Source organism: Mirounga leonina, unplaced genomic scaffold (assembly GCF_011800145.1).
Source record: "Mirounga leonina isolate KUSES-001 unplaced genomic scaffold, KU_Mleo_1.0 Mir_174, whole genome shotgun sequence".
Classification (NCBI taxonomy): domain Eukaryota; kingdom Metazoa; phylum Chordata; class Mammalia; order Carnivora; family Phocidae; genus Mirounga; species Mirounga leonina.
Window position 1 is genome coordinate 22,191,946 of NW_023270451.1, and position 26,521 is coordinate 22,218,466.

General features: G+C 33.7%; 1 protein-coding gene across 1 annotated transcript in view; it reads left to right on the forward strand.

Moving 5' to 3' along the window:
* Window positions 1-26,521, forward strand: part of CASD1 (CAS1 domain containing 1) — a 49,803-nt gene that overhangs the window by 10,374 nt on the left and 12,908 nt on the right. Inside the window, exons 4-12 of the mRNA XM_035020591.1 lie at window positions 7,930-7,974; window positions 9,203-9,265; window positions 13,545-13,589; window positions 14,022-14,145; window positions 15,267-15,481; window positions 17,100-17,522; window positions 18,570-18,659; window positions 24,149-24,268; window positions 25,254-25,410. Of these exons, the coding sequence (XP_034876482.1) occupies window positions 7,930-7,974; window positions 9,203-9,265; window positions 13,545-13,589; window positions 14,022-14,145; window positions 15,267-15,481; window positions 17,100-17,522; window positions 18,570-18,659; window positions 24,149-24,268; window positions 25,254-25,410 (1,282 nt within the window). The remainder of the gene's footprint in view (window positions 1-7,929; window positions 7,975-9,202; window positions 9,266-13,544; window positions 13,590-14,021; window positions 14,146-15,266; window positions 15,482-17,099; window positions 17,523-18,569; window positions 18,660-24,148; window positions 24,269-25,253; window positions 25,411-26,521) is intronic.

The following is a 26,521-nucleotide window of genomic DNA, read 5'->3' on the forward strand; positions in this document are numbered from 1 at the left end:
TGGAGTGGTGGGGGGTGGGAGGGATGGGGTGGCTGGGTGATAGACATTGGGGAGGGTATGTGCTATGGTGAGCACTGTGAATTGTGCAAGACTGTTGAATCACAGATCTGCACCTCTGAAACAAATAATATATGTTAAAAAAAAAAAAGAAGAAGAAGATAGTAGGAGGGGAAGAATGAAGGGGGGGACATCAGAGGGGGAGACGAACTATGAGAGACTATGGAGTCTGAGAAACAAACTGAGGGTTCTGGGGGGGGCGGGGGGATGGGTTAGCCTGGTGATGGTATTAAAGAGGGCACATACTGCATGGTGCACTGGGTGTTATACACAAACAATGAATCATGGAACACTACATCAAAAACTAATGATGTAACGTATGGTGATTAACATAACAATAATTTTTTTTTAAAGTGATAATAATCTTGTAATCTTTTAGCATGTACAATTTTATGTCTTGCTTCTTTTCCCACCACTTACCATAATTCACCGTATTATTATATAATCAATGTAAGCATCTTCATAATGGCAATGTGTTATTGAGTGGATATACGTAATTTTATATAATTCTTTCTTTTCTTTTTGTAGTTTTCTATTTTTTCTTTTACAATTTAAAAAAAGGACATTCTTGATTATGTCTTTGTGTGAAAACTCTGCTTTTTAGATTATTTCTGAAGAATTGAATCTCTATAATGTAAATATTAGGTTAAAGAATACACTTTAAAAACTACTGATTATATTACTAAACTATTTTAATTTATACTGCTATTTTCAATGTCCATCAGGACCTAATTTTCTACAGCTTTGCTGGCACTGGGCAATTACACTGTATACTTAAAACAACAATGTGACAAATTTCTGCTCTTTTTATAGAAAATTTCTGATTTTAAAAATATATCTGTCTTTGAAAATTAACAAGAATGGATCTCTCTCTCTACATATACTTGTTAATTAATTGGTTGGTCAGTTAATACTTTGTGGATTATCTCATCCTTTCTTTTTATACATTTTTAAGTGATGCAAAATTCTAATCCCTGTCTTCAACTGCAGATGATTGGGAGTGGGCGATAGCAAGGAGAGAAAAGTAAAATACAAGAAAGTTTAGAATTGTAGGGGGAATAGCTCATGATTTTATGATGAAAATCTGCCTGTTCCTGTCAACTCGCCATGTGGTAAGGAGTTGAAAAGTGAGGGACTTCACAGCTAAGTATCTAGTCACATAGTCACTACATCCTTGGGAACTATTCCTTGTGAGAAGAGTCCATTAGCTATTAGAGATTTTTGTCCACTAGGAAAGGCTAGTATAGATTTTAAATTTGAATAATGGAAAATGATAAAGTCCACTTTTCATTTATTTTGGTATCTGTAAATGTATTTTTCATTTGTATTTATATACACAAAATTATACAGAAGAGTTGATGTTTAATGACATGAGATTATCACAGTTTAAAGTAAAATACTTTGAGTGAACTTGTAAAAAGTAGAGAGATTTCTGACTTCAAAGAAACAGTTTTAATATTTCTAGGCTTAGAATAGTGTGAATTTCTGAAAATTGGAATAATGGATTTGACAGCAGTTAGTTGAAAAAAACTATAATGATTTAGTTTACAGCCAAAAGTAGGTACAATATGGTACATTGTTTCTGAGCCCTGGTTATAACAGTAGGTTTCCAGTCTTTATTTTCTAGAGGTGCCCAGATTTTTCTGAGGTGCCCACAATTATCAAACAAGATACATTTAAATTTATGTGCATTTAAAAAAGAAACAAAGACAGTTTGTCATAGTCTGAGAGACAGTTGCTGAGAAAGTAGTTCAAACTGCTAGTGGAACATTTGCCAAAATGTATTTTACTTAGTTCCCTTGTCTGAACACCTTGAAGACAGGGATTGTGTATTATCATTTTTATTTTTTAAATACATTTGTTGTGCCTCTCACAGCCTGGCATATTGTAGAGGCTAAATTTTATTATTTTAGCCTTGGTATGGGTTTGTTTGGGTAGAATAAGGAGTATTGAAGATAATTCTTTATTTGAATTTTTTCTTCTCCGTGTTGAAGCAAAAAAAAAAATCTTAAAGAAGCTGTAGAGCAGGACTCCTCAAATTCCATTTTGTGCAAGACTGGTTCTGCAAAAACTCTGGTCAAATAAGTTTGAGCAGAGCTGGGTATCCTATCCCCCTTTTAGATGGTTTTAATTTAGGCTGGGATATTAAAAACTTGAGAAGTCTTGCAGTAAAACAAACAAACAAACACCCCTGTTTGTGTTGCTTTCAGCCAGAGGGCAAACTAGATACTCTGGAGGCCCCTTCAGCCTCAAACCAGCTAGATCCTGGATTAAAACTTGTTGATGTATTTCTAGACTTTGAGGAAATGGGAGACACTCCCCAGAAAAGGAACAAACCATGAGTCAAAACCAGAGATGGGAACAGTAATAACAGGCACTCAGTAGAGGCCCAGGCTGGCCTGAAGACAGATGCCAATAGCGGCGATGCTCTGTGTATAGAAGATGAAGCTTTGGGCCAGCAGATTTCTCAGTGGTACTATTGGAAGCCAGAGGATGCTAGAATAATAGCTTTAAACTTCTGAGAGAAAGGAAATTTCAATCTAGAATTGTGTGCCTAGCATACAAATGTCTATTCTCGAAGTTTAGAACATTCTCAGATAAACAAAATCAGGGTTTATTGCTGGATAGATTTATAATAAAGGATTTTCTAAAGGGTAAACATCAGGAAGAAGGGAAATAATTCAGAAAAAAATGACCTGGAACGTAAGAAGCAGTGGTTAAAGAAAATCCTAAGGATGCATGTAAATCTAAACAGTGTCTAAACGATAATGTCTTTTTTTTTAAAGATTTTATTTATTTATTTATTTGAGAGAGCGAGAATGAGAGAGAGAGAGAGCGCACATGAGAGGGGGAAGGTCAGAGGGAGAAGCAGACTCCCTGCTGAGCAGGGAGCCTGACGTGGGACTCGATCCCGGGACTCCAGGATCATGACCTGAGCTGAAGGCAGTCGCTTAACCAACTGAGCCACCCAGGCACCCGATAATGTCTTTTTACACTTTATAAAAAGACAGTATTAAAGAACTGGCTAATAATAGCATGCAAGTCAGAGGAGTATGATCACAAAGTTTTCTAATGTCCCACACATACATAACATGCACACACACACACACACACATATGCCCATACACATACATTCATATCTACATGTACAAAAACATATACATGCAAAAATCACTTTTTATATATATTCCACATATTTAAAAAACCTATGTATGCGTGAGGGAGCTAAAAATCAAAAAGTAAGATGATAGAAACATCATCAAAATAAGTGCAAATGGTCTAAACTTGTCAACTAAACACAGATTTTCTGATTGGTTTTAAAGAGAACTTTCTGCTGCTTAAAAAGACATATCTAAAACAAAAAGGATATGGAAGGTTTTAATTAAAAATGAGAAAAGATTTACTAGACAAATACTTATTAAAGAAAGATAAGTCATATTAATATAAGAGAATAGATTATAAGGCAAAAAGTGTTATCAAGGATACAGATACTTTTTAATGACAAAAGTTTTAAATCACTAAGATTTGAAACTCGTGGGCATGAAATAAATTAACCTTAAAATGTATAAAGCAAAATTAATATGATTACAGTGAAGAGTTGACAAATCCTCCATCAAAGTGAGGGAATTGCTCACGGCTCATGCATTTAATGATAGGACAAGCAAATTTACTAAGCATATAGTTGACTATTAACATGCTGATTTTATGAACTTACAGCTCAATACTTAAAGAATACACTAAAAAATCAAACAATATATTTTTTCAAGGCACACGTGGAATCTTTTTGACAACATATTGGGCCATTAAGCAAGCCTCAACAATATCAGAGAATTGGTATCATTCTTTCTCTATTAGATAAGTTCCTTTATATTCTAACTTAACCTGATAAAAATTCTATAAGGATCCATAAGGAACAGTAAACATTCCTAATGGTGAAATGTTAGACATATTTATGTTAAATTCAAAGAGGAGACAGGGTTGTCTATTATTTCTGCTTCTATTCAAAATTGTATTAGAGGTCTTACCAAGGAAAGATAAAGATGTAAAGATTGGAAAGAGATAGACTCAGAATTTCGTATGATACAATTATCTACAAAGAAAACTCCAAAGAATCTATAGAAAATTACTAGATGTAATAAAAATTTTAACAAGATAGCTGATATTAAAATGAACATACAAAAATTAATTGTAACTCAATGAAGCTGTTAAAAATGAATTGCTTATCTACACACGAGGATCATAAAATTCAAACTCATTTAAAAAATACTGTGTACAATAGTTAACAAAAACCATAGAGTACATAGGAATGAGCCTAGCAAATGTGGAAGGTCTTTATGTAGAAAAATCATAAAACTTTATGTAAGCACAATTTAGAATGATAAAATTAAATATGAGATATATACTATATTCTGGAATGGGAAGAGTCAATATTGTAAAGATGTCAGTTATTCCTAAATTGATCTATAGATTCAATGTGATTTGAATAAAATCCTAACAGGATTTGTTGTGGAACTTTACCAATTGATTCTAAATTTTATGTGGAAGGGCAGTGGACCAAGAATAACCACAAGGTCTGAAGAACAAGGTGGAAAAGACTTATTTTCCAATATCCAGATTTATTTTAACTCTGTCATAACTAAGACAGTGTGGTATTGGTAGAGTTAAACAAAGAAACCAATGGAACATGATATAGAGCATTAAAATAAACATGTGTGGGACGCCTGGGTGGCCCAGTCAGTTAAGTGTATGGCTCTTGATTTCGGCTCAGGTCATGATCTTAGGGTCGTGAGACTGAGCCCTGCATCAGGCTCCACACTCAGTAGGGAGTCTGCTTGAGACTTTCTCCTCCCCTCCCCCTGCTCTCTCTCTCTAAAATAAATAAATAAATCTTTAAAAATATATATAAAATAAAACACTTGCATATAAAAAGACTTAATAACAGAGATGCTGTTGAATATCCCTAGAGAAAAGGAGGTCTATCCAATTAATGATGTTGAGGCAATTGGTTATGTATATGGAAAAAAGGTGAAATTGGAACCCCTACCTCATCTCATCAAGTAAAATCATTTCTAGATGAATTTAGACTTAAATGTGGAAGCTAAAATTTTTAAACCTTTAGCAAAAAAAAAAAATGCAAGGGAATATCTTCATTATTTCAAGTAGGGAGAAGTTTCTTACATAAGAAACAAAAAGTGCTAACTATAAAATAAAAGATGGATAAATTTACATACCTTAAGATTAAGAGAATCTGTTCATCAAAAGATACAGAAGAAAAGGTAAGCTACAAACTAGAAGATATTTATAACATACATCCAAGAGATATAAGGACTCACAAATTAATTAAAAAAAAAAACAACCCAGTAGAAACAAAAGAGGAAAGGCATGACCAGGCATTTCAAAGAAGAGGAAACATAAATCCCAGTGTAAATCTGAAAGATGTTTAAGCATTCATAATTTGGGAATTTCAAATGAAGACCATAGTGAGATACCATTATATACCTACTTAGTGACAAATTAAATTTTACAATGGCAAAGAATATGAAATCTGACAAGATTTATTAAAGACTGTATCTCAAACTGTTGGTGAGAGTATAGAGTGTTACAAACACTTCAGAAAATAACTTCCATTATCATGTGAGGGTGAACATTTGTATAGCCTGTGAACCTAAACAACTATTATTAGGGACGCTCTTATTATTCATTTATTAAGAAACCTACAAGAAGGTGACTATCAGTGCTGTCTACAATCTAGATTTGGTGCATTGTATCAACTGACCTAAACTCTACAAAAATAATAAACATAATATTTGATATATATAAATATAATAAATTGATTGATGTAGGAAGGTTTTAAAAGGCCAAGAGATGTTCTAGATTATAAAAGAGTAAAGAGACATGATAACTAAATGCCTGATTTTAATTGATTTCTAGATTAAAATAGAAGAGCTATAGAGAGGACATTATTGGGAAATTAGGGAAATTTGAACGTGGACTGTATATTAGATTAATATTTTGTCAATGTCAAGTTTCTTAGGTGGGATTATAGTATTATGGTTACGTAAGAGAATATGTTCTTAGGAAATACATGCTTTATGTATTTAAGGGTGAAATGGTATGTCTGCAGTTTACTTTCATATGGTTCGGTAAGAGAAAAACAATGTACATATCTGTGCAGAGAGAGACAAGCTAGTGTAGAAAATGTAAACAATTGATAAAGGGTGGTTGGGGTGCTCATTATAATTTTGTCAGTTTTGCTCTCAGTTTGACATTTTTCTTTTAAGTTTGACATTTTTCAAAATTAGAAGTTGGAGAGAAAGCCAATTACATGAAACAATATATCATTTAAGGATGCATATACATGTGACAAAACTATATAATAGAAAGAAAAATAAAAAAAACAAAATTCAAAGTAGTGGTTCCTTTGGGTGAAGCAAGGAATTAAGAAGGGGAGGTCCACGTAGGTCACTCAGTGTGTTGGTAGTGCTCTGATTTGTGCCATGGACTCAGGAGTGCTTATTTATGTTTATTGTGCTTTGTGATTACATATGTGACATATTCTTTTGTATATATCAAATGTTACATTAAAATGGTAAAGGAAAAGAAGAGAGAGATTGAGTTGAATTAACTGAACTATGCAAAAGGAGGAAAAAGGAAGTTCATGACACATTAGTTCTCTGGAGAAGAACTTTAACAAGGTCGGGATGGGATAGGAGGAGGAAAACACGTGTAATTTTGTCTGACCCAGTATTTAAAAGATTTATTGGACTAAGGAAACTCTTTTCATAGAACACACCTTAAAGCACTATTGGTCCCAAGAGTCCTTTTGGGAAATGATGCTTGAATTTTAAACATTAGCCTGCTGATAAAAGCAAGCTTTGTTTCACAGAGATATAAATATAAATACTATTTGTCTGGTTAAATTAATGAAGACATTTCAGCCTTGGTTTTAGGAAGAGAATTAGCTTCTTTAGTTGACCACCGCCACCCCCACCCGACCCTGGATTTTTAACTCTGAAAGGATTTCTATTCTTTATATGGAATGCTTGGTTATAAGATGTTGTCTCCAAACTTTATTTTTTTCTTCAACTGGACCACTTATGTACAGTCTTCAAAGCGAAACCCAAAATAACCTAGAGTCATATATGTGCACTCCTGTTCAGACAGGACTGCTACTAGTATGCTGGTGAGAACAGACTAATATTGCTGTAGCAACAAAACCACTCTACGATCTTAACAAATTCTTTTCTCACTCAGTGCTGCATGTTGTGGGTGGGCTGGCAAGAGGCTTTGCTCTTTGCACTCAATCAGGGATTCCTGCTTGTTGGAATTTGTACCATCTTCTAGTTGTACCATTTGGAACATTATGCCTCTGCAGTCTCAGCATTAGGTTAAGCTAGAGACTAGAGAATTGCCCTGGGAAGAGGAAAGTGACCCATATCACATCTAGCCATGTAACACTGGCCAGAACTAGTCATATAGTTCTGTCTAATGGATTGGGGGGCTGGGGTGGGACTCAGGAAATGCAGAAGAGCAATCCATCCTTGCCATAGATAATAGTAGTAGGACTAAACTGGAATGTGGCAGCCGTGACAAAAAGATAATTTATGTAGGCATGTTTACGTATTTGCTTGCTTATTTGGAGTTGAGGTTTTGTCTTTGAATTATATCTTAGATGTTAAAAATCACATATAAACAATGTAGTGTCACTTATTTTTTTGGTATTCTGTGCAGGTCTTTTTCCCTTCAGGTTGAATACAGATAATTGAGATGTGGTGCGTAAATAAATTAACAAAAGCAGCTAAAGGGAGAATTAGTGACATAAAATTAATTTGTATATGAATATTTCTCTGTTCTCTCTTTTTTAAATGATAGCATGGGAACATTCCGTTTGAAGACAAGATTGCATCAGTGAAAGTGGTAAGTTCATGTAACAGTAAGCTAAATATTGTGTTGAAACTGTATTCATTGGTTGATTTATTTGTAGATCAGCTAATGCTTTGTGTATACTAAATATATTTCAATGTATTTAGAGTAGATAAGAATAGTTCAAATGATTGAATAAATGTATGCACTGTTTTGTGTAATAAAATGGAAAATTTGGTTCTAGGATTTTTTTTAATCCAGAAAAAAATAATCTTGTATGTTAATTTGAAGCCAGTAGATGTTCAGGATTAATATCTGTAAAAGAATATATGTGAATTTTCTGAATTCCTAGTTGCAGTAACTTCTCCTAGATACTGAGAATACAGTGGGGATCAAGACGAAGATGTCCTAGACCTAATGGATTTTGCAAGCCATTATAGTTCTCTGCATGCATTAAATGTGGAATAAGGATGGTAAAAAGGAAAAAGTGGGGCATTAGGAATGTACAAAACAAGGAATTAAAAATAGTTTCCTCTTTGAGAAAGAGATGTTTTAACTAAAGCTTCAAGGATTGGGGTGCGTGGGTGGCTCAGTCGTTAAGCGTCTGCCTTCAGCTCAGGTCATGATCCCAGGGTCCCGGGATCGAGCCCCACATTGGGCTTCCTGCTCGGCGGGAAGCCTGCTTCTCCCTCTCCCACCCCCTCTGCTTGTGTTCCCTCTCTCGCTGTGTCTCCCTCTGTCAAATAAATAAATAAAATCTTAAAAAAAAAAAAAAAAGCTTCAAGGATCAGTAGGAGCAAGTCAGGTCCCATGGAAGAGTTTTACGAGCATTGTAGACAGAACAGTATGTGCAAAGTCCTGGAGAAAAAGGAGCACATAGAGCATCCTAGCAGCTGAAGGAGAATCAAAGGGTACTTACCATGAGGGCGAGAGTGGCAGGAGAAAAGGCAGAATGTCTTTGTAGAGGCCAGATCCTGCACCTCCTTAGCAGTTCTGAGGACTTTGGAACTTATTCTGAGGGCCATTGAAAGTCCTTGAATATTTAAGCAAGAATGTGGCAAGATCAGATTTAAATTTTGAAGCAATTACTACAGGGAGTCATTTAGAGGGAAACAGAAGTGGGTACAAGAAGTATCATGAGACCGTCGGGAAACTGAGGTGGGAGTGAAGGTGTTGCAGACCAGTGGTGGTATTCGTTAGGTACTCTGTACGACAGGTGCATGTTTGTTTTGAATGGTAGATAGTTTCTTTGACTTTTTCTTTTCTTATGTTTCTTTTTCAGGATTTTCTGTGGCATCCAGAAGTTAATGGTTCTATGAAACAGTGTATCAAAGTGTGGACCGAGGTCTGTATTTGAAAATACCACATTTTAAAAGCTCATGAACACGCACTGATTTGCTCCCCCTTACTCACCTGTCCCACTCTTCTGTACTTTATGCCAACTTTCTTAATAGTGACTAAATTGTGCTGGATTGATTCTGTCACTTTACTGAGAAGAGGGAGTTTTGATCCAGTTCCTCTGCTGCCACCACCCTGGTCCTACAGCCATTATGCTTATGCCACACTCTGCAGTGAAAGTGAGAATTTTCTGTTACTCCTGTAGCCCAGTTCATTCAAACCCAGGTCATCTTCCTCGCACAACATACATTCTTTTGAGTGTTTTCCCACTTTGTCCTTCAGACTCATGACCAGGTTCTTTAGGCACCTATTTTTTGTTAAACAGCCTGTTTTCTTCCCTTTTATCATTACACTTGTGACCCAAAAGTGGAGCCTGGTATATTTTGGCTCATAATGTTCGGAGATAAATTAGATATAAGGACAAGCATGCTATTAACCTTGAAAACCCCTAAGTCCTCACAAGTCCACTCTACAATCTCCACAGTAGTCTCTGTGGAGCTCTTGGTCTGTCCTTTAATTAAACCTGTATTCTTTCCCAGAGGTGTTCGCATTCAGGATGGATAAAGCAATATTCAATTTTGTTGATCTTGTTTTGCTTAATTACTTGTGCTGCAATGGTATTTTTCTTTGCTTCTTTTCACATTACACGTTTAGTACTGCAACCACTTCATACACCAAATAAGCTTATGTAGTCAACATTTCTAACTTTGTTTCTTTCACAAAATGTGTTTAAGTTTTCAAAAAACAAAAATGCAAACAACTTCTAGAATTCAACTTTCTGGTAAATTGCAGTCTCACCTAATTGTCTTTTGTTTTTGTTGATATGTTTATTGCAAAAGTATAGAATAATGTTACATGTATATTTCAAAGGATTTAAACATATGTTTTATATTTGTGCTGGACCTAAAAGTATATCCATTAAAGTAGTAGAAATTCACAGTTAAATAAACATCAGTGTAGTATAATTTATAAGTCCTGCAAAATCACCGAAGACCTTTGTTATTTACTAACTTGGAGATACATTGCATATCCAGATTTTCAGTTCTTGTAATTTGTAAAACTAGTTTTTTGGAGCATTAGCTTCTCTTGTAAAACTCCATATGCACTATTGGGGGAAAGAAAAGATTCAGCTTATTTAGGGAGATGGCCGTGTCATTACCTAAGATTGATTAGTTGATTGATTTCATTTATTTAAAGAGTATGTATGTATGCATGTATTTATGTATTTATTTTTGGCAGTTTTCATAGTAAGCTGCTAGATCCTAAGAATACAATGATCCATATTTTTATGATTTACGTAGTATTGCTAGTTTTATGCTGGGTATTAGGAGTGTGGCTAGAAATTAGCCTCAGTCTCGGCTCTCAAAGAATTTACAATATCTAGTAGATAGTGACTTTCTGATGAGTAATAATGTGGTAAAATGAAGAGTAACTACAGAATTGAGCACAACGGACTCTGAAAGCACCATGGATAGAGGCACTTAGTATGGGGGTTGGTTAGACATAGGTGATAGTTTAAGAAAGCTTTACAGAGGAGATAATATTTCCAGAAGAACTGTGGGGTCAGAAAGGCACACTTATTACCTGAGATAGCATTATTGAAGCCTACAGGCATAAAAGCAAAGTTGAATTTAGACAACTCCACTATGATTCAACAGATATTTATTAATCGCCTGTCATTTTCTAGGTACTGGGTTAAAAACTGCTGATACCTTGGTTAACATAATAGAGTTCCTCTCCTCAAAGAGCTTCCAGATGAGTGGCAGATATAATTAAGAAAGTAATGTGACACATACCAAAAAAGGGGAAGATAGGGTGCAGGATGATTACAGAGAGTAGGCACTACTCTAAGTTTTCAAAACTAGTTTTCAGATAAAGTGATCTTAAGGGTGCGGGCCCAGAGGTGCCTGGGTGGCTCAGTCAGTTAAGCGTCTGCCTTCGGTTCAGGTCCTGATCACGGGGTCCTGGGATCGAGCCTCGCATCGGGCTCCCTGCTCAGGAGGGAGCCTGCTTCTTCCTCTCCCTCTGCCTGCCACTCCGTCTGCTTGTGCTCTCTCACTGTCTGTCAAATAAATAAATAAAATCTAAAAAAGGGGGGGAGGGGGAGGGCCTGGTGTGAGAAAGGAGGGTTGTTTCATGCATAGGAAATAGTATATGCAAAGATACTGAAGATAGAGTATAGCTTATTCAGGGGATCTTTTTTTTTTTTTTTAAGATTTTATTTATTTATTTGACAGAGAGAGAGCACAAGCAGTGGGGGAGAGGGAGAAGCAGGCTCCGCTCTGAAAGGTTTAAACAAGAGAATGATGACATAGTGGAGTAGTTGTGGGAAAATTAGGCTAACCTGTGAAGAAACCAACGATTTAGATTTAATACTATAGGTAAGTGGTAGTCATTAAGAAGTCTGAGCTACTCAGGTGGATTTGGAGAATCTGGGTTCAGTGTGAGGTGATATTTGAAGTTACTTGAAGACATTGAATAGGCAGTGGGTTTAGAGATTAAAGAAGAGGGCTTGTAATGGAATGATGAAAAAACTTGTGAGAAGGGGCAGTAAAGGGAGTAAGAGGAAAAGCAGAAGAATAATTGTAATGTAACACACAGGGGAGGAAAGAGTTTTAAAAAAGTGGCCAGTCAGAAGTGTCACTTAAGGAACTAGACAGAGTAGAATGAAGCTAACAGAATGTGGCAATTCAGAGTTCCTTAATGGGGAGGTCAAGCCCCCAATCAAAACGTGATCAATTGAGGCATAAATGAGAGATAAAAGAAATTGTCATAGCGAGGGCAAAATGCTCTTCCATGTAATCTGTTGGTTAACGGTGTGAGGGGGAAGAATTTGAGAGTGAGGCATGGTTGAAGGAACGTGTTTTTGAGGATAAAGATGATTTAGCATTTCGTAGATGGGGGAAGGAAGGAGACTAGAGAATGAAGACAAGATTGATGAGAGTTAGAGACGGATCATTCATGGGTATAGAGGGAGGCTATAGAAACAGAGTAAGGATTAGCCATTAGGAATAGGGAGATATTTCTTGACTCTGTTGTTCAAGAAAGATAAGCTGGCTGAGGTTGTAAGAACGGAGGAAGAAAGGCTAGAGCACACAAGCCAGATGAATTCTCGTTTCTCTATGAAGTTTGAGAATTAAATTCTATATTGAAAGTAAGAAGGAAGGCAAGAGGGACCTATAGAAGGGAAATAAGATTTGGGATAACCAATGTGAAGAATGAGAAAAGGAGCCATCTAAAGCTGAGGAAAAAGTTCCACTAAAATAACAGTGTAAAATGAAGCACACTAGACTGGAAATAAGAATATCTAGGAAGGAAATTATTGTTACTCTTTTTCTCCGCTTTCATAGTCTTCTACAGTAGCATGTATTACCTTTTCCAATGAGACAATACCCATCATTTTTATTTTTATAGATGAGTCAGATTTTTTTCTAATTAAATTTCTTGCTTATATTTACTTGTTCCTTGTGCACATGTTTCTAATATCACGTCTTAGATGTTGTGGAAAGTACACTTCAGGAGTCACAAGACTTAAGTTCTGGCTTTGTCCCTACCAGGCCTCAGCCGCAATACCCTGTAAACTTTTCTGAGTCTGTATGCTTAACTTTATAGGATATGTATAATATCTTATTGCCTATATCACAAGTGGTAAGAATCTATATTAAAATAAGCTAATTTAACAGAACTTAATAAATTACAAGTACTATATAATTGGTAATATTAGTAGTAGGACAATTTCCATTTGGTCAGGATTTGTTAAATAGGATGATTTCCATTTGGTCAGGATTTTGTTAAATACGTATTGGATTTAGCTTTCCCAAAGACATTTCTTATATTTTATTTAACACTTACACCATGTACCCTATTGGCTTCCATGGATATTTTTTTTAATTTGCTGCCATAATATACTCTATAAACAGTTTACTCAGATTTCAGGATAATATTAGGCCATATTAGATTTTAGTGATTGGGTTTTTTTTTTTTTTTGAACATCAAAGAATTAAACATACCAGCTTCATGCCACCCTCTTAACCATATAACCATGTAAGGTTTTAGGCACTGGATGTTCCATCTTGTTATATAACAAGAATCCAGTAAGGAATTCTAGAAAATTAAAGTGCATTTAGAAGGAAAAACTTAAATTCAAGGCAAGAAGCAAGTGATGTTACTTATATTAATTCCCTTAACTGGATAGAACATTATGACAAAGATTTTTCTTTCTTTAGGACTCTGTTGCAAAGCCCCATGTGATTGTAGCAGGAGCTGCCACAGTAAGTTATTATCTATATTCTTACATGATGATTTTTGTTTCATACTTAAGGACATGCTAAGAAAAAGTTAACTTATGTTAAATAAAATTCTTGATTGTACTTAGGTATCAATTCCCACTTCTATTACAATTAATGAGGCTGATGAATTATCATGAAAAAAATCTGAGTGCACTTCATAAACTTGGTGTTAAATGTCAATATTATTTTATATCTAAAATTATATTTTTCTTGAATGTTATACATTGAGTGTCTAATTTTATATCAGCTTTTTCTAATTACCTTCATAGATTTCATGAAATAACTGGACCAAATTTTATTCTAATGTTGAATAAAAATGGGAATTATCTTAAAATAATAACTTCTGTTACAATAGAGTCAATTATAATTTTTCTGTGATAAATACTGAATTAATGCTTAATTTTTACTTCTTAGTGGTCTATCAAGATTCACAATGGTAGCAAGGAAGCGCTTTCCCAATATAAAATGAACATTACCTCCATAGCACCACTTTTAGAAAAACTGGCAAAGACTAGTGATGTTTATTGGGTCTTACAAGGTAAGGAATGAGTAATGAACAAATGTCATTTTGCATATATTTTGAGGCATGGGTTTTTATTGTCTCCTGTTTCAAGAAGCAAAATTACTTCTTTGTGAGAATAAATCTTGAAATAAGGATTGCAAAATTAGAATAATTTGAGTTATTTGCTTTCCTTTTCTGAACTTAAGGAACAGACAAATAAATATAATAAGTAAAAATAAATAATAAATAAACATATCCTTCAAGGAGCCTCTGTATATAAAATGGCTATAGAATATAACAAAGAGAATAAGTTCTCGAAGGCAAATGAGATGTTTAGGTCTGATTTTATTTCTTACAAAGTATATTTATTATAATTGGGAAATATAGAAAAAATTATTGTCTGTTTCATAATATTAGACTCATTGGAAGTAAATGAATGTACTTTGGAATTGACAGAATATATTTAAATCATACCATCTAGTTTATACTTGGTAATGAAATTCTTTAAGAGAAAGTTGACATTAGATCAAGTCATTTGAGGAGTTTATTGAAGGTCCATTATTTAATGCCTACCATAATATGAAATTGCCTTGGATATTTTAACAATTCAACTTGCTTGTCAGAAATTCTTATGATTATTTCCAAATTGAATGTCAAGTTGAGTGGAACAACAAAGGTGGTGATAGTCTGTTCTGCAATCTATATTATTTATAGACTCATCGTTAACCCTTCTCTTACTAAAATGAGAAAAAATTAAATTATTTATAGTAAGTGATAAGGGACCTTGGTCCTCAATAATACTACTTCCTAATTGTGTCAACAAAGCAGTGACAGGAGAAAAAAAAAGATTGACTGCTACTCTTTATTAGGCAGTCTTCCCCAGTCCAGTTTTAAATTCCATTGCCCAGTAGAACTCCGCATCCCCAAATTTTAAACTCTTAAGACATGCTAGAACATAAAAATGTTTCCTGAAAGCTGTGTACATAAAAGAAAAAAGGGATGAAAATTCTTTAAATTTGAAGGAGGTATTGATTGATTGAAAGCATCTGAACTTTAACAACAAAATATGAAATGCAATCAACTAATTTGCATGATCACAATTTCTACCAATAGGGACTTTTTAAATGTGTTTTTAAAAATATGTGTTTCACGTGCAGATCCTGTTTATGAAGATCTATTAAGTGAAAATAGGAAAATGATCACTAATGAGAAGATAGATGCCTACAATGAAGCTGCAGTCAGTATTTTGAATAGTAGCACCAGAAATTCTAAATCAAATGTTAAGATGTTCAGTGTTTCTAAATTAATTGCTCAAGAAACCATCATGGAATCATTGGATGGCTTACATCTCCCTGAATCAAGCAGAGAAACTGTAAGAATTCTTGTATCTGTCAGAAGATAGAAACTATAATATCTTATTGGTTATAACTATACATCACTATAATATGGTAACAAATAAATATATTTTATTGCAATCTTAATTACTTGTAGTTATTCCATCTAAACATATATCTATACATAATTTTGCTTTCTATTACCTCGCTGAATATATTAGAGTTTTAGTAAAAAGGGAAGAAGTTATGCAAGGGAGGAAATGAAACTTCATTTATTGAGTGCTAGTCACTGTTAATATACCTTATCTCCTAAGAAGCTTATAAGTTCTCAGCACGTTCATATTTAAAAACTATTACTTTATGTTCTCTTTACCTTAAGCCTTAAATTTATAAGACTAAGCTTCTGTGAAGCACACATTTTTAAAATATGTGGAATCATTTTATTATTTCCTTATAGTTCTTAAACCCTAAGTATTAGTCAGAGTGCATAGTAGTTACTGAGCAAATCCAGATTGACAGATGGAAAGGGATTTTAGGTCAAATAAGAAAGAGAACTGCCTAATTGTAAATTTTCGCACACAGTACAACAGATATTATTGTTTTCTTATAAAGCAGAATCTTTTTGAGGATCACATAGCCCCTTTGACTATTCAATAAAAGGCAATGATTCTATTCCTGTTCCATGCAGAAAAATGCTTGTTTGCATATTCACAGACATGGTTCTCCATAGACTTTAAAGGGGCTTTGTGGACCCTGGAACTGGTTAAGAACCTTAGCCTGGAGTTTGTAGGCTAGTATCTTCAAGAATGCCAGGTAGAGAACTTCCTGAAGTCACAGGGCTAAAAGGATGAGCTTTTCTAAATAGTTGAGTCTTTCTGAATGCTTAGGCTTAAAAAATATAATCATTTTAGAGTTCCAAAATTGCCTAAACTATGAAATTTTTATAAAACTAGATTTGATTGAACTTCAACTAGACAGAATATTGGCAGCTTGTCTAGAAGATTTTTATTATAATGAAACCATATTAAAGATTCCACATTATTTGATATTAGAAACCTTAAAACATTAGAATCCTAAGTGGTCCATAAACTGTAAACGAAATGAAAAGCAAATTACAAATATTGTTAGCTAAGAATTAGTGATTTCTTTGGTGCCAGTAATTTTACATCTTTTTTTATTTTTACATCTAAAGACTGGGACTCTATCTTAAGTATCCTGGTATCTTCTGTATTGAAAGTCTGTTAATTAAAATTCTTTGGGCTTTGACATCTGTCAGTATTTTTTTCACCAAAGGTCATGGCCCATTAGCAGCCATGAAATGGGTATTTCTTTTTTTAAAAGAATAGAATAGAAAAATGTCACAGTGCATTCCAACTAGTAAGGAGAGGTATCGTTTCCTATATATGTGTTCTGGGTCACATTATAAAATGAATCTTTCATTTTGGATCATAGTCCAAGAAGTTTGAAAAACCCTGAACTGGCTATTACAGCTTGAAGGAATACCATTATTTGCATGAGTGTTTGGGAAATGGTAGCAAAAAGTACAAAGGTATTTTGGTTTCAGTGCTGAAAACTCAGTAGTATTCACAAGAGAAAAATCTAATGCGAGATATATTACTGACAAGATAATAACCAAATAACTTGATTTGTTCACAGAGTGCAATGATTCTTATGAACGTGTATTGCAATAAGATTTTGAAGCCTGTAGATGGTTCCTGTTGTCAACCTCGGCCTCCTCTTACTCTCATACAGAAGCTAGCTGCTTGTTTTTTCACTTTATCTATTATCGGATATTTAATTTTTTATATAATCCATCGTAATGCTCACCGGAAGAATAAGACATGTACTGATTTGGAAAGTGGAGAGGAAAAAAAAAATATTATCAATACCCCTGTGTCTCCATTAGAAATACTTTTACAGTCTTTCTGCAAACTTGGCCTGATAATGGCTTACTTCTATATGTGTGACCGTGCAAATCTATTTATGAAGGAAAATAAATTTTATACACATTCAACTTTCTTTATTCCAATTATCTACATCTTGGTTTTGGGAGTATTTTACAATGAAAATACTAAGGAGGTAAGAATCATTTTCCTTTTAGCTAATGTTATCCTTTTTATCTCATTATAAACTCTGGATTAAATAAATAATATCATTTATCATACCAGAATATTCAAACATGTATATAGAATACAAAGGGATATTGTAGCTGTACTTTGCCTGGTGGACTCTTAACAGTTGCTTTTTTGAAACAGTTTGGAAAAAGTTCAAAGAGTCATGTGAAGATTGTTGAAAAGTCGGTAAATAATGATCTGTGAAAAAGATGTCATAACTTAGTGTTCTTTTGCCTGTTTGGGGATGGAGAAAGTGGAGATGCTCCCAATTTTATAATGGTCTGCAAACATGAGATACTATTATCTTATATCAAGTGAAAAAAAAATGTAACTTAAAAATATAATTAACAAATGCCTATATGCACATTTTATATTTATATATTTATACGGTCAGACAAGTATACACACAAATTCGAATGTACATAATAATGTGGGCACTGCTTACAATATTCTGAATTTCCTATTTTAGAATTATTGTAATTGCTTAGAGTATTGGTGCAACTTCTTTATAAGGCATGATTTATTTTGAATTAATAAACTCTATTGTAAGAAATAACTCTCATATGAGGATTACTAATCAGTTTTTTAATCTCCAGTGAGAATATCCTTGGGAAAATAAACTATAGTAATAGACCCTTTTTTCACATTAAAGTGTAAGAGAACTATAAGGTCTTTTCCAGCTGAAACTCTTAAGATTCTTTTAAAGAAAATTATAAAATGCCATTTTTTAGTTTTACAAACATATCTGTCACAATATAAATGTAATCTTAATATAAAACCATGAGTAGCAACTTAAATATTTAAAATTTCTTTTAGTTTATATTAATCTTCAAATTCATATTGTATTTTAAATAGTTTTATTATATCTTTTATCAAATCAAATGCCAATCTTTAATTGTTTTCCCCCCAAGTTTCTTTTGACAGAAGCATTAGCTTTATATCCTATAAAAAAAATTTACTTAATAATAGCTTCATAGTGAATTTTAAAACAGACTTTGGTTCTTTTCCACAGACTAAAGTGTTAAATAGAGAACAAACAGATGAATGGAAAGGCTGGATGCAGCTTGTGATTCTGATTTATCATATCTCTGGAGCAAGTACAGTAAGTATTTTGAATTTACGTTCAGAAGACATAGGAAATGGTGGGACTATACTGTTTCTTTCAGGGCATCACCTCTTTTGTGTTTTATATTCTCCACTTTTAGAAACCTGTTTTATTTCCCACCCAATCATTATACCTTCCCATTCTTCTACCACCCAACTCTTTGAGAAGGTATAGTTTCAAGGCAATAATTTATTTGTAATACTTGGCCTTAATTTTAATTAGTAGAAGTAGCCGATAACCTAAGGGTATTATTTCATGCCACCCTGTTGGACAGCTAATTTAAACTTAGGAAGAAACTGTGTAGATGCAAAGGATTTCAAATAGGCAAGTTCCTATCAAAAGAAATCAAGTTAGACGATTATATTTATATTCTGCCCTTACTTGTATTTTAGGAAGTTTGGCCAACTGTTTTTACCCCTTTAAAATTTAAAAACCTTAGAATTCTTTTGCCCCAGTATTCAAAGAACTCAGGTACTAAGGGACTACCATTGTACCATTTTTGTGCCCTACTTCCTAAGTATTACCTCCTCCATGAGCTGGAGGACCCTTTCTGTGCTCACCTAGTGCCTTCTGTACCTGAACAAAATCATTTTTTTCCTTCTCCCTAGGTGTCTTAAAAGACAGGATTCTCATAGTCTCGGAATACTCTGGATTTGTCAGGGGTAGGAAAAAATGTATTCCGAGTTGTAACATTCTAGCTATATTGCAGTTAAAATGAGCTTTTGAGGGTGAATCCAGGTATCTAATAACCACTTCTCACACAAGTTTTATAGTGAAGATACAAACTAATTTCTATAAAACATGTTTTAAAAATTTGAGAAACTCATTCATAATTTTGGAACTACCAAACTTTTTTGTTGCTTACATAAAGCACACATCTGTAAATAGTATTTGAATCAATGATAAATTGAGATAAGAGGGGGAGTGTTGTCCAGACAGAAATATTTTGAAATTTCCATAGCAGCAGTTAGGAAGGTAAATAATACTGAGGTTTTTTTCTCTAACAGGTGTCTCTAACAATTTGAAAATAATATTATTCTTCATTGAGTCTTTTCATTATTTTCAAAAACTGGCAGTGATTTTATGGATGGTTTGTTTGAAGGGCAGAAGGTAAAAGCATGAAGTATAATTTATACTGAAATTGTATGGCTCTGACAAGTATATTTGTGGCAGCAGTGAAATTCCCGTGACACTGCAGGTGAGGGGGACCTAGTGTGTTCAGGTGGTTACAGAAGATCCCAGACAGTAGAAGAAATCCAAGGCAAGGACAGATGAGGATAGTAAAATTTAGTTTATAAGCCCAGTTCAGAATTTGGAGGATATATTTGTCAGATTCTCTAAAAAGTAGGTAGAGATGAATATTGAATCCTAGAAATATCTCTGACATATGAATAAAGATTGGATTAATTTGAGAGGGGAAAAAAGGCTTTGTTTTAAGAAAATGCCACTTAGAGACATAATTAATTGCTGACATATTAAAGGGTGATACTCCTATTAAAAAAATCAGATAGAAAGAATTAATGGCAGATTAAGTTCCTCAATTCAGTGATTCCAGAAAGAATTTGGATCATAAAAAGATGAAGGCAATTTGGCATTCTATTATAATCATTTGCCAAGCCAGCATTCTAATTCTAATATATCTTAGACTACATCCCAATATATCCTAAATTACAATTTTTAAAAATCCCTGTTCTGGAAGGACATATTTTTCATTAACAGACCATTTGTTATGATTAATTAACATATTCCTGTTCTTTTATGTAATAGGATTTTGTGGTTACAAATTACCTGTATCTACATTGGCAAAGCATTATTAGCATGGGTTATAACGTATCTTGGAACTTGATTCTTGGATATTTGAGGGATTACCCTCATTAAAAATTCTTTTTAAGTGCCACGGTTATTTTAATTACCTAATGTTTTTTATTTTGAGTAAAATATGTCAAACTTTAGTTGTGCCTTGTTTTTATACTAAAATAGAAACCATAAAAAATTACAGAGAATTATTAAGATAATCCAGATGGTCTGGCAGATTGCAGTTGTTGGTATAAACATTCCTTTAAAACATAATTTATAGGAAATATGGATAAAATACTGTGAATTTAATATGGAGAGTACAGCAAGTTAGGTTTATACAGTAGATGATTTTGTGTTCCACTGTGGGTTTTTTTCCTTCGGGAATTTGTAAGTAACTTTCATGAAAGAATCTGAATAAAAGATCTTGAGGAAAAATTTGTGGGACTAGAAAAAGAACAGAATCGGAAGCTAGCCTAGCTATTAATTATAATGTAGTTGGAAATCAAAATATATTTTAATACTAAAATTTTGTTGTAATACTTGACTCATGAAAGATAAAAAGAAAAATAATTTGAATTAAAGGAGAATAAAGAGGAATGACAACCAAGTGCAATGTGTGATCCTTGACTCAAGATTGCTAAAAAAAATTTTTTTTAAACCATAAAGGATGCTGCTGGGACAATCAGGGATATTTGAATACAGATTGTACAATAGATACTGTTATATTCATATTAAATCTTGGGTATGATAATGATAATATAGTCATGTAAGAAACTATTCTTTCTTCTTAGAAGATACTTGCTAAAATATTTAGGGATGATGTCGTGTACAACATTCTTTAAAATGGGTCAGCATGGTATGTGGGTGTCCATTGTACTATTCTTTCAATTTTCCTGTTGACTTAAAATGTTTGTTTGTTTGTTTGTTTATTTTTTTTATTCTTATGTTAATCCCCATACATTACATCATTAGTTTTAGATGAAGTGTTCCATGATTCATTGTTTGTGGACTTAAAATATGTTAAAATAAAAACTTGGGAGAAGTATTACATGAAATTTGTAATAATCCGACATTGGCAGGCACTTGGCAGATTATTGTGATGGTGTTTAATTTAATTTAAATGAATAGTATTTACTATTTACATGTAACAACCAAGTCTCAACTCTGTAGGCCCAGCCCCAGTCTTGAAGGGATTTCAAAGCATGTTTTATGGACAGTGGTTGAAGTAACTGGGAAGTTAGCCTAGGTTGGACCGCTGTTTTCAGATACTTGTAGAACAGTCAGATAAAAGAGTGGCTAAGTGTGGTACAAATGGCTCTGGAGCTAGACTCTCCATTGTGGAAGCCACCAGCTACATGTGGCTATTGAGCCCTTGAAGTAGGGCTGGTTGGAATTGAGGCGTTCTGTGAACATGACAGACATACCAGTGAAGTATGACTCATCGTGATAAATGCATAATGAGTTAAAAAACTTGGTTTAAAAAATATAAAATATCTCACTACATGCTTATTACATGTTGAAATGATAGTATTTTAAATATATTTAGTTAAATGCATTGTATCTGTTAAAATTAGTTTCACTTGATTCTTTTAGCTTTTTAAATATTCTGGTAGCCATGTTAAAAAAGTACTGTATGGCTCGCATTTTATCTTGATTGCATAGCACTGTCCTAGAGAGCTGAAGTTGGAAGCTTTTACACAGATTTCAACCTTTCTTGAAAAGGAACTTTATGGTAGAAAATGATCATCTGAAAATGGAATGGATTGCCTTGGGAATTGGTATGTTTTCTGCTATTAAAAAGTGTTCAAGGGGGTGCCACCCAGGTGCCACCCAACCACCCAGTTGGTTAAGCATCCAACTCTTGATTTCAGCTCAGGTTATGATCTCAGAGTTGTGAGATCAAGCCTCGTGTAGGACTCCGCCCTGGGTCGTGGAGCCTGCTGAAGATTCTTTCTCTCCTTCTCCCTCTGCTCCACCCTTCCCCACCCTCTTAAAAAAAAAAAATGTTTAGATACTTGAAGGGAATATTTTAGAGTGCTTTCAAGAATAAGGTAACAGGCTTAGAATAGACAAATCCTGAGGTTAAGATGACATTTGCTACCTTCATCATCACTGTTTCTAGTATGTTACACCTTCATTGAAAATTTCTGATTTAATGATGAGATAAGACATTTAAAAAGAACTGATGATGAAGGGCAATAAATAAAAACTATTTTTGACATATAGATTGTGAGTGCTTTAAGAATGCCAAGGAAGGAAAAATGACTTTGATCTGAGTAAAAATAGGAAATTTTGAACAGGGCTCTAAAGAAGAATAGGATTTGAATAAGCAAAATATGGTCACAGGAAGAACATTCCAGGGTAGAATAAACAGATAAACAAAGGAAAGGTGACAGGGAAGCACAAGAAGGACAAGTATGGAAAACAGAGAATCTTAACAGTTTGGCTAGAATGGAGGCGGTATTGAAGAATTTATGACCTATTATAAATTCGGGGGTTTTTGCCTTCTCAGAAAAGAGAAAGATGTGTTCAAGGGTGCATTCAAGGATATATACAAAAGATGCATACATTCAAGGACTTATAAAATCTATTTAGGGTGTCTACTTAATTATTTTTTCCTACAAAAGTATCACTTGGGAAAGACACATTAACCTGAAGTGGCCATAAGCAGTGTCAATGCTGGATAATTACAGAGGTGATCAGATGAGTCTATAAAATAGAAGCCAAAAAATTTTTACATAGATTTAGTAATTACCCCTGAAAAAATAGTCTTATAATTGCAAGGGTTGGATGTCACTGAATAAGGCTTTTAAAGATCATTTTAAAAAACAGAGTACTACTTGTGTTGTGGAGATCATGAATATACACATAAAGGACCAATGGCTGATTCAACAGGGTGAATGACAGTGTTCTAGGGTTATGAGAATTAGGACTTACAAATGAGATGATATTTCCAGTGATTCCCATAAAATATAGATCAGAAATGTGTTACATTTCATTTAACTTAGAAATGAAGCTAGGATGCTCTGAAAAACCATCGTAAATGATTCTAAGGGTCTTGGTCATGAAACATTGATGTGGGAGTGTAGAATAAAATTGTTTTATAAATTAAGAGTGGGAGGGAAATAGGATTTCTAAATTATGGTTGCATATGTTTTTTAATATATATTTGTTGCTAAATAATTATATATTATAAGTAGTTATATGACAATTTACAAATCTAAAGTCTGTGTAGTTGAGGGGGCCAAAATTTGTGGGATTTTTGTTTTGTTTTTTTTATCTTCTCATTGGGAAAATGTGAAATCTACAGTTAACTTATATTCAGCCTATCTGGTGATTAGTAATTATGGATATCATATATTTAATTCCAAGTGGAGAAAATGTACAAAGTGTTTCACCTTTATTAACTCCTGCATTCCTCATAAGAACCTTCTTGTTTTGCGGTTTAGAAAACTCACTTAAAGTCACGTAGCTAGTAAGTGGCAGAACCAGAATTTGAATGAGATCTGATTCCAAAGTCCACATTTTTTTTTTAACTCTTGCTATGTTGCCTATGTTTTAAAAATAAATCTTTTCATTGAGCTCATGCCAAGTAACAATGATCCATTGTCTTGATTCAATGTATTGGTTATGATAATTCAAAGTATAGTTAGTGCCAACATATTTTACCTGTTTATTTTTGCCAACAGTTTTTGCCTGTGTACATGCACATCCGGGTTCTGGTTGCTGCATACCTATTTCAGACGGGGTACGGGCATTTCTCATACTTTTGGATCAAAGGAGACTTTGGAATTCATAGAGTCTGTCAGGTAGGAATGTATTCAGTTCTTTTCTTTTTCTTTCCTTTTGGTGTGAAAAATATAAATATGGTCGTTATAAGGACACAGATAATTTGAATTTATGAAATTACACTTTAAAGTTGTGTTATTTCTGTGTTCTGTGGTTAATAATTCGAGATAAATAATTTATTACTGAGGGAAGGGAAAATGTAATTTAGATGAGTGTCTAATAAAAGCGCCAGTACACAAGGGACAGCATTGCTAATTCAGTTCAGTTTTGTAGAAATGTACAGTTACCTGGGATTATTATACTGTGTTATGTTTTCTTTAAGAAGAGGATTAATATTTCTTAAGTTTCTACCTTGTGCTGGGCACTTTCTGAATATTATTTTATTTCCCCTCATTACAACCTGGAGTTGTGATTTTCATGTTTACAGAAAGGACACTGAGGCTCAGAGAGGTTAAATGATTTGCCTACGGTCACATAGTAAGTGGTAAAACTCTAATATCAATCTGCTCAAATTCTGTGTTCTTTGAATGACATCACACTGTCTGAAATGACTGTTACATGGGTCCCAAAGACACTTTTTAATTTGAGTAATATTATTTTGTATCTATGACAACTCTCAATTTAATCCTAAATGGGGTAAATCAACATCAAACAGAGATGAAATGGACACCCTTTTGTTGAGGTAATCTAATCTCTGCTTATAAACTGTAGCCCTAGGAAGGAGGCTTATGATTCTTCCCCTACATTTAACAAGATGGCAGTTGTAGCCAGAGGACAGCTCAGGCTGGTGATTTGCTTGGATTTAGTTAATATAATGATGCATAAATATTTTATATTCAACTCCTTACAGTGATTGTAGAACAAATATAATTTTAAGGATTAGTAAAATATACTTGTACAGTTATTACTTTAGTCTTAAATAAATGTTTATACTCTGTCAGAGAGAATGTCTTTGCTCTTCATGCAAACCTGGAATGAAAACCATTCTCTTCTCCTTTTTAATAGGTCTTATTTCGTCTCAATTTCCTGGTAGTGGTGTTATGTATAGTAATGGATCGGCCTTACCAATTCTATTATTTTGTCCCCTTGGTCACCGTATGGTTCATGGTCATATATGTTACTTTAGCCCTATGGCCACAAATCATCCAAAAAAAAGCAAACGGTAAATATATTCTCTTACTGTTAATAAATACATTCTTTTAATGTACTAAATTTCTTTTTATTTGTTAAAGGCTATTTTTTTATTGAGACATAGTTCAAATTTATGTCTAGTTTTGACATTTGAAACTTTGTTCTTAAACTATGTTTCTAAAATGTTACAGCGAACTAATTCAAGTGATTATATAACAGGGCAGATTAGTAGTTTGCATGTATATTGTATGTGTGTGTTCTTTTTTTTTTATCTAAATTTTTCGAAGTCATTTTACATATCAGCTAATGCAACAGTTTTCAAACTGTCTTGTATAGAGCCAGAGTGAAGAGCACTAGAAGAGAGAAGAGCAAGCCAAATAGGGCTCTGGGCCCCTGCATCCTTCTCCAGTCTTTTGCAGCTCTGCTTTGATTTTTTACCTATATTGAGAATTTTGGATAAGCATTCATTTGCAAAAAGGCTTTTTGTGTTAGCCAGGTTTAAAGAGCACTAATATAATTTATCTTCTAGACAACCCTTAGCACAGTTACTCTCAACCTGTTGTACATACAAGGAAGCCTAAGTGCCCGGAAGGTCGTCACCTTCAAACTCCACACATCCCATTACTGATAATGTTCAGAGTGAGGCCATGCTTATTTATCTTAATGCTCCTTTCCCTCAAGATCATATCATTGAAATAAAAGCTTCCCTCTTTTGGAAAAATTAAAAGTTGTTGTTTTTGATAATGTTTAACTTAACTCTTTCAACCACATACCATATATCAGAAATATCTTCCACTGACTCCCATTATAATGTCAAATAACTTTTTCAGGTAAGAGTCGAATTCCAGCCTTTCATCAGGCCCATGAATGTCTTTGAACAGCCTCTGTAGCTTAATCCCTCGACACAAACCTAGCGTATTAACAAATGAAATCAATATATATAAACCATGAGCACATAACTTAAAATATGCGTATGTTAAAATACATCTTAAGGTTAAACCCTGATCCATTAGGGAGTTCTTAAGCTCTCTCCTTGGAACTCTAATGTTTCAGCAGTATTACCTAAGCTATATTCAACATGAATGTTAGAACTATATTGAACATACTGTTCCAAATTTTGTTGTGCCTTTGAATAATAAATA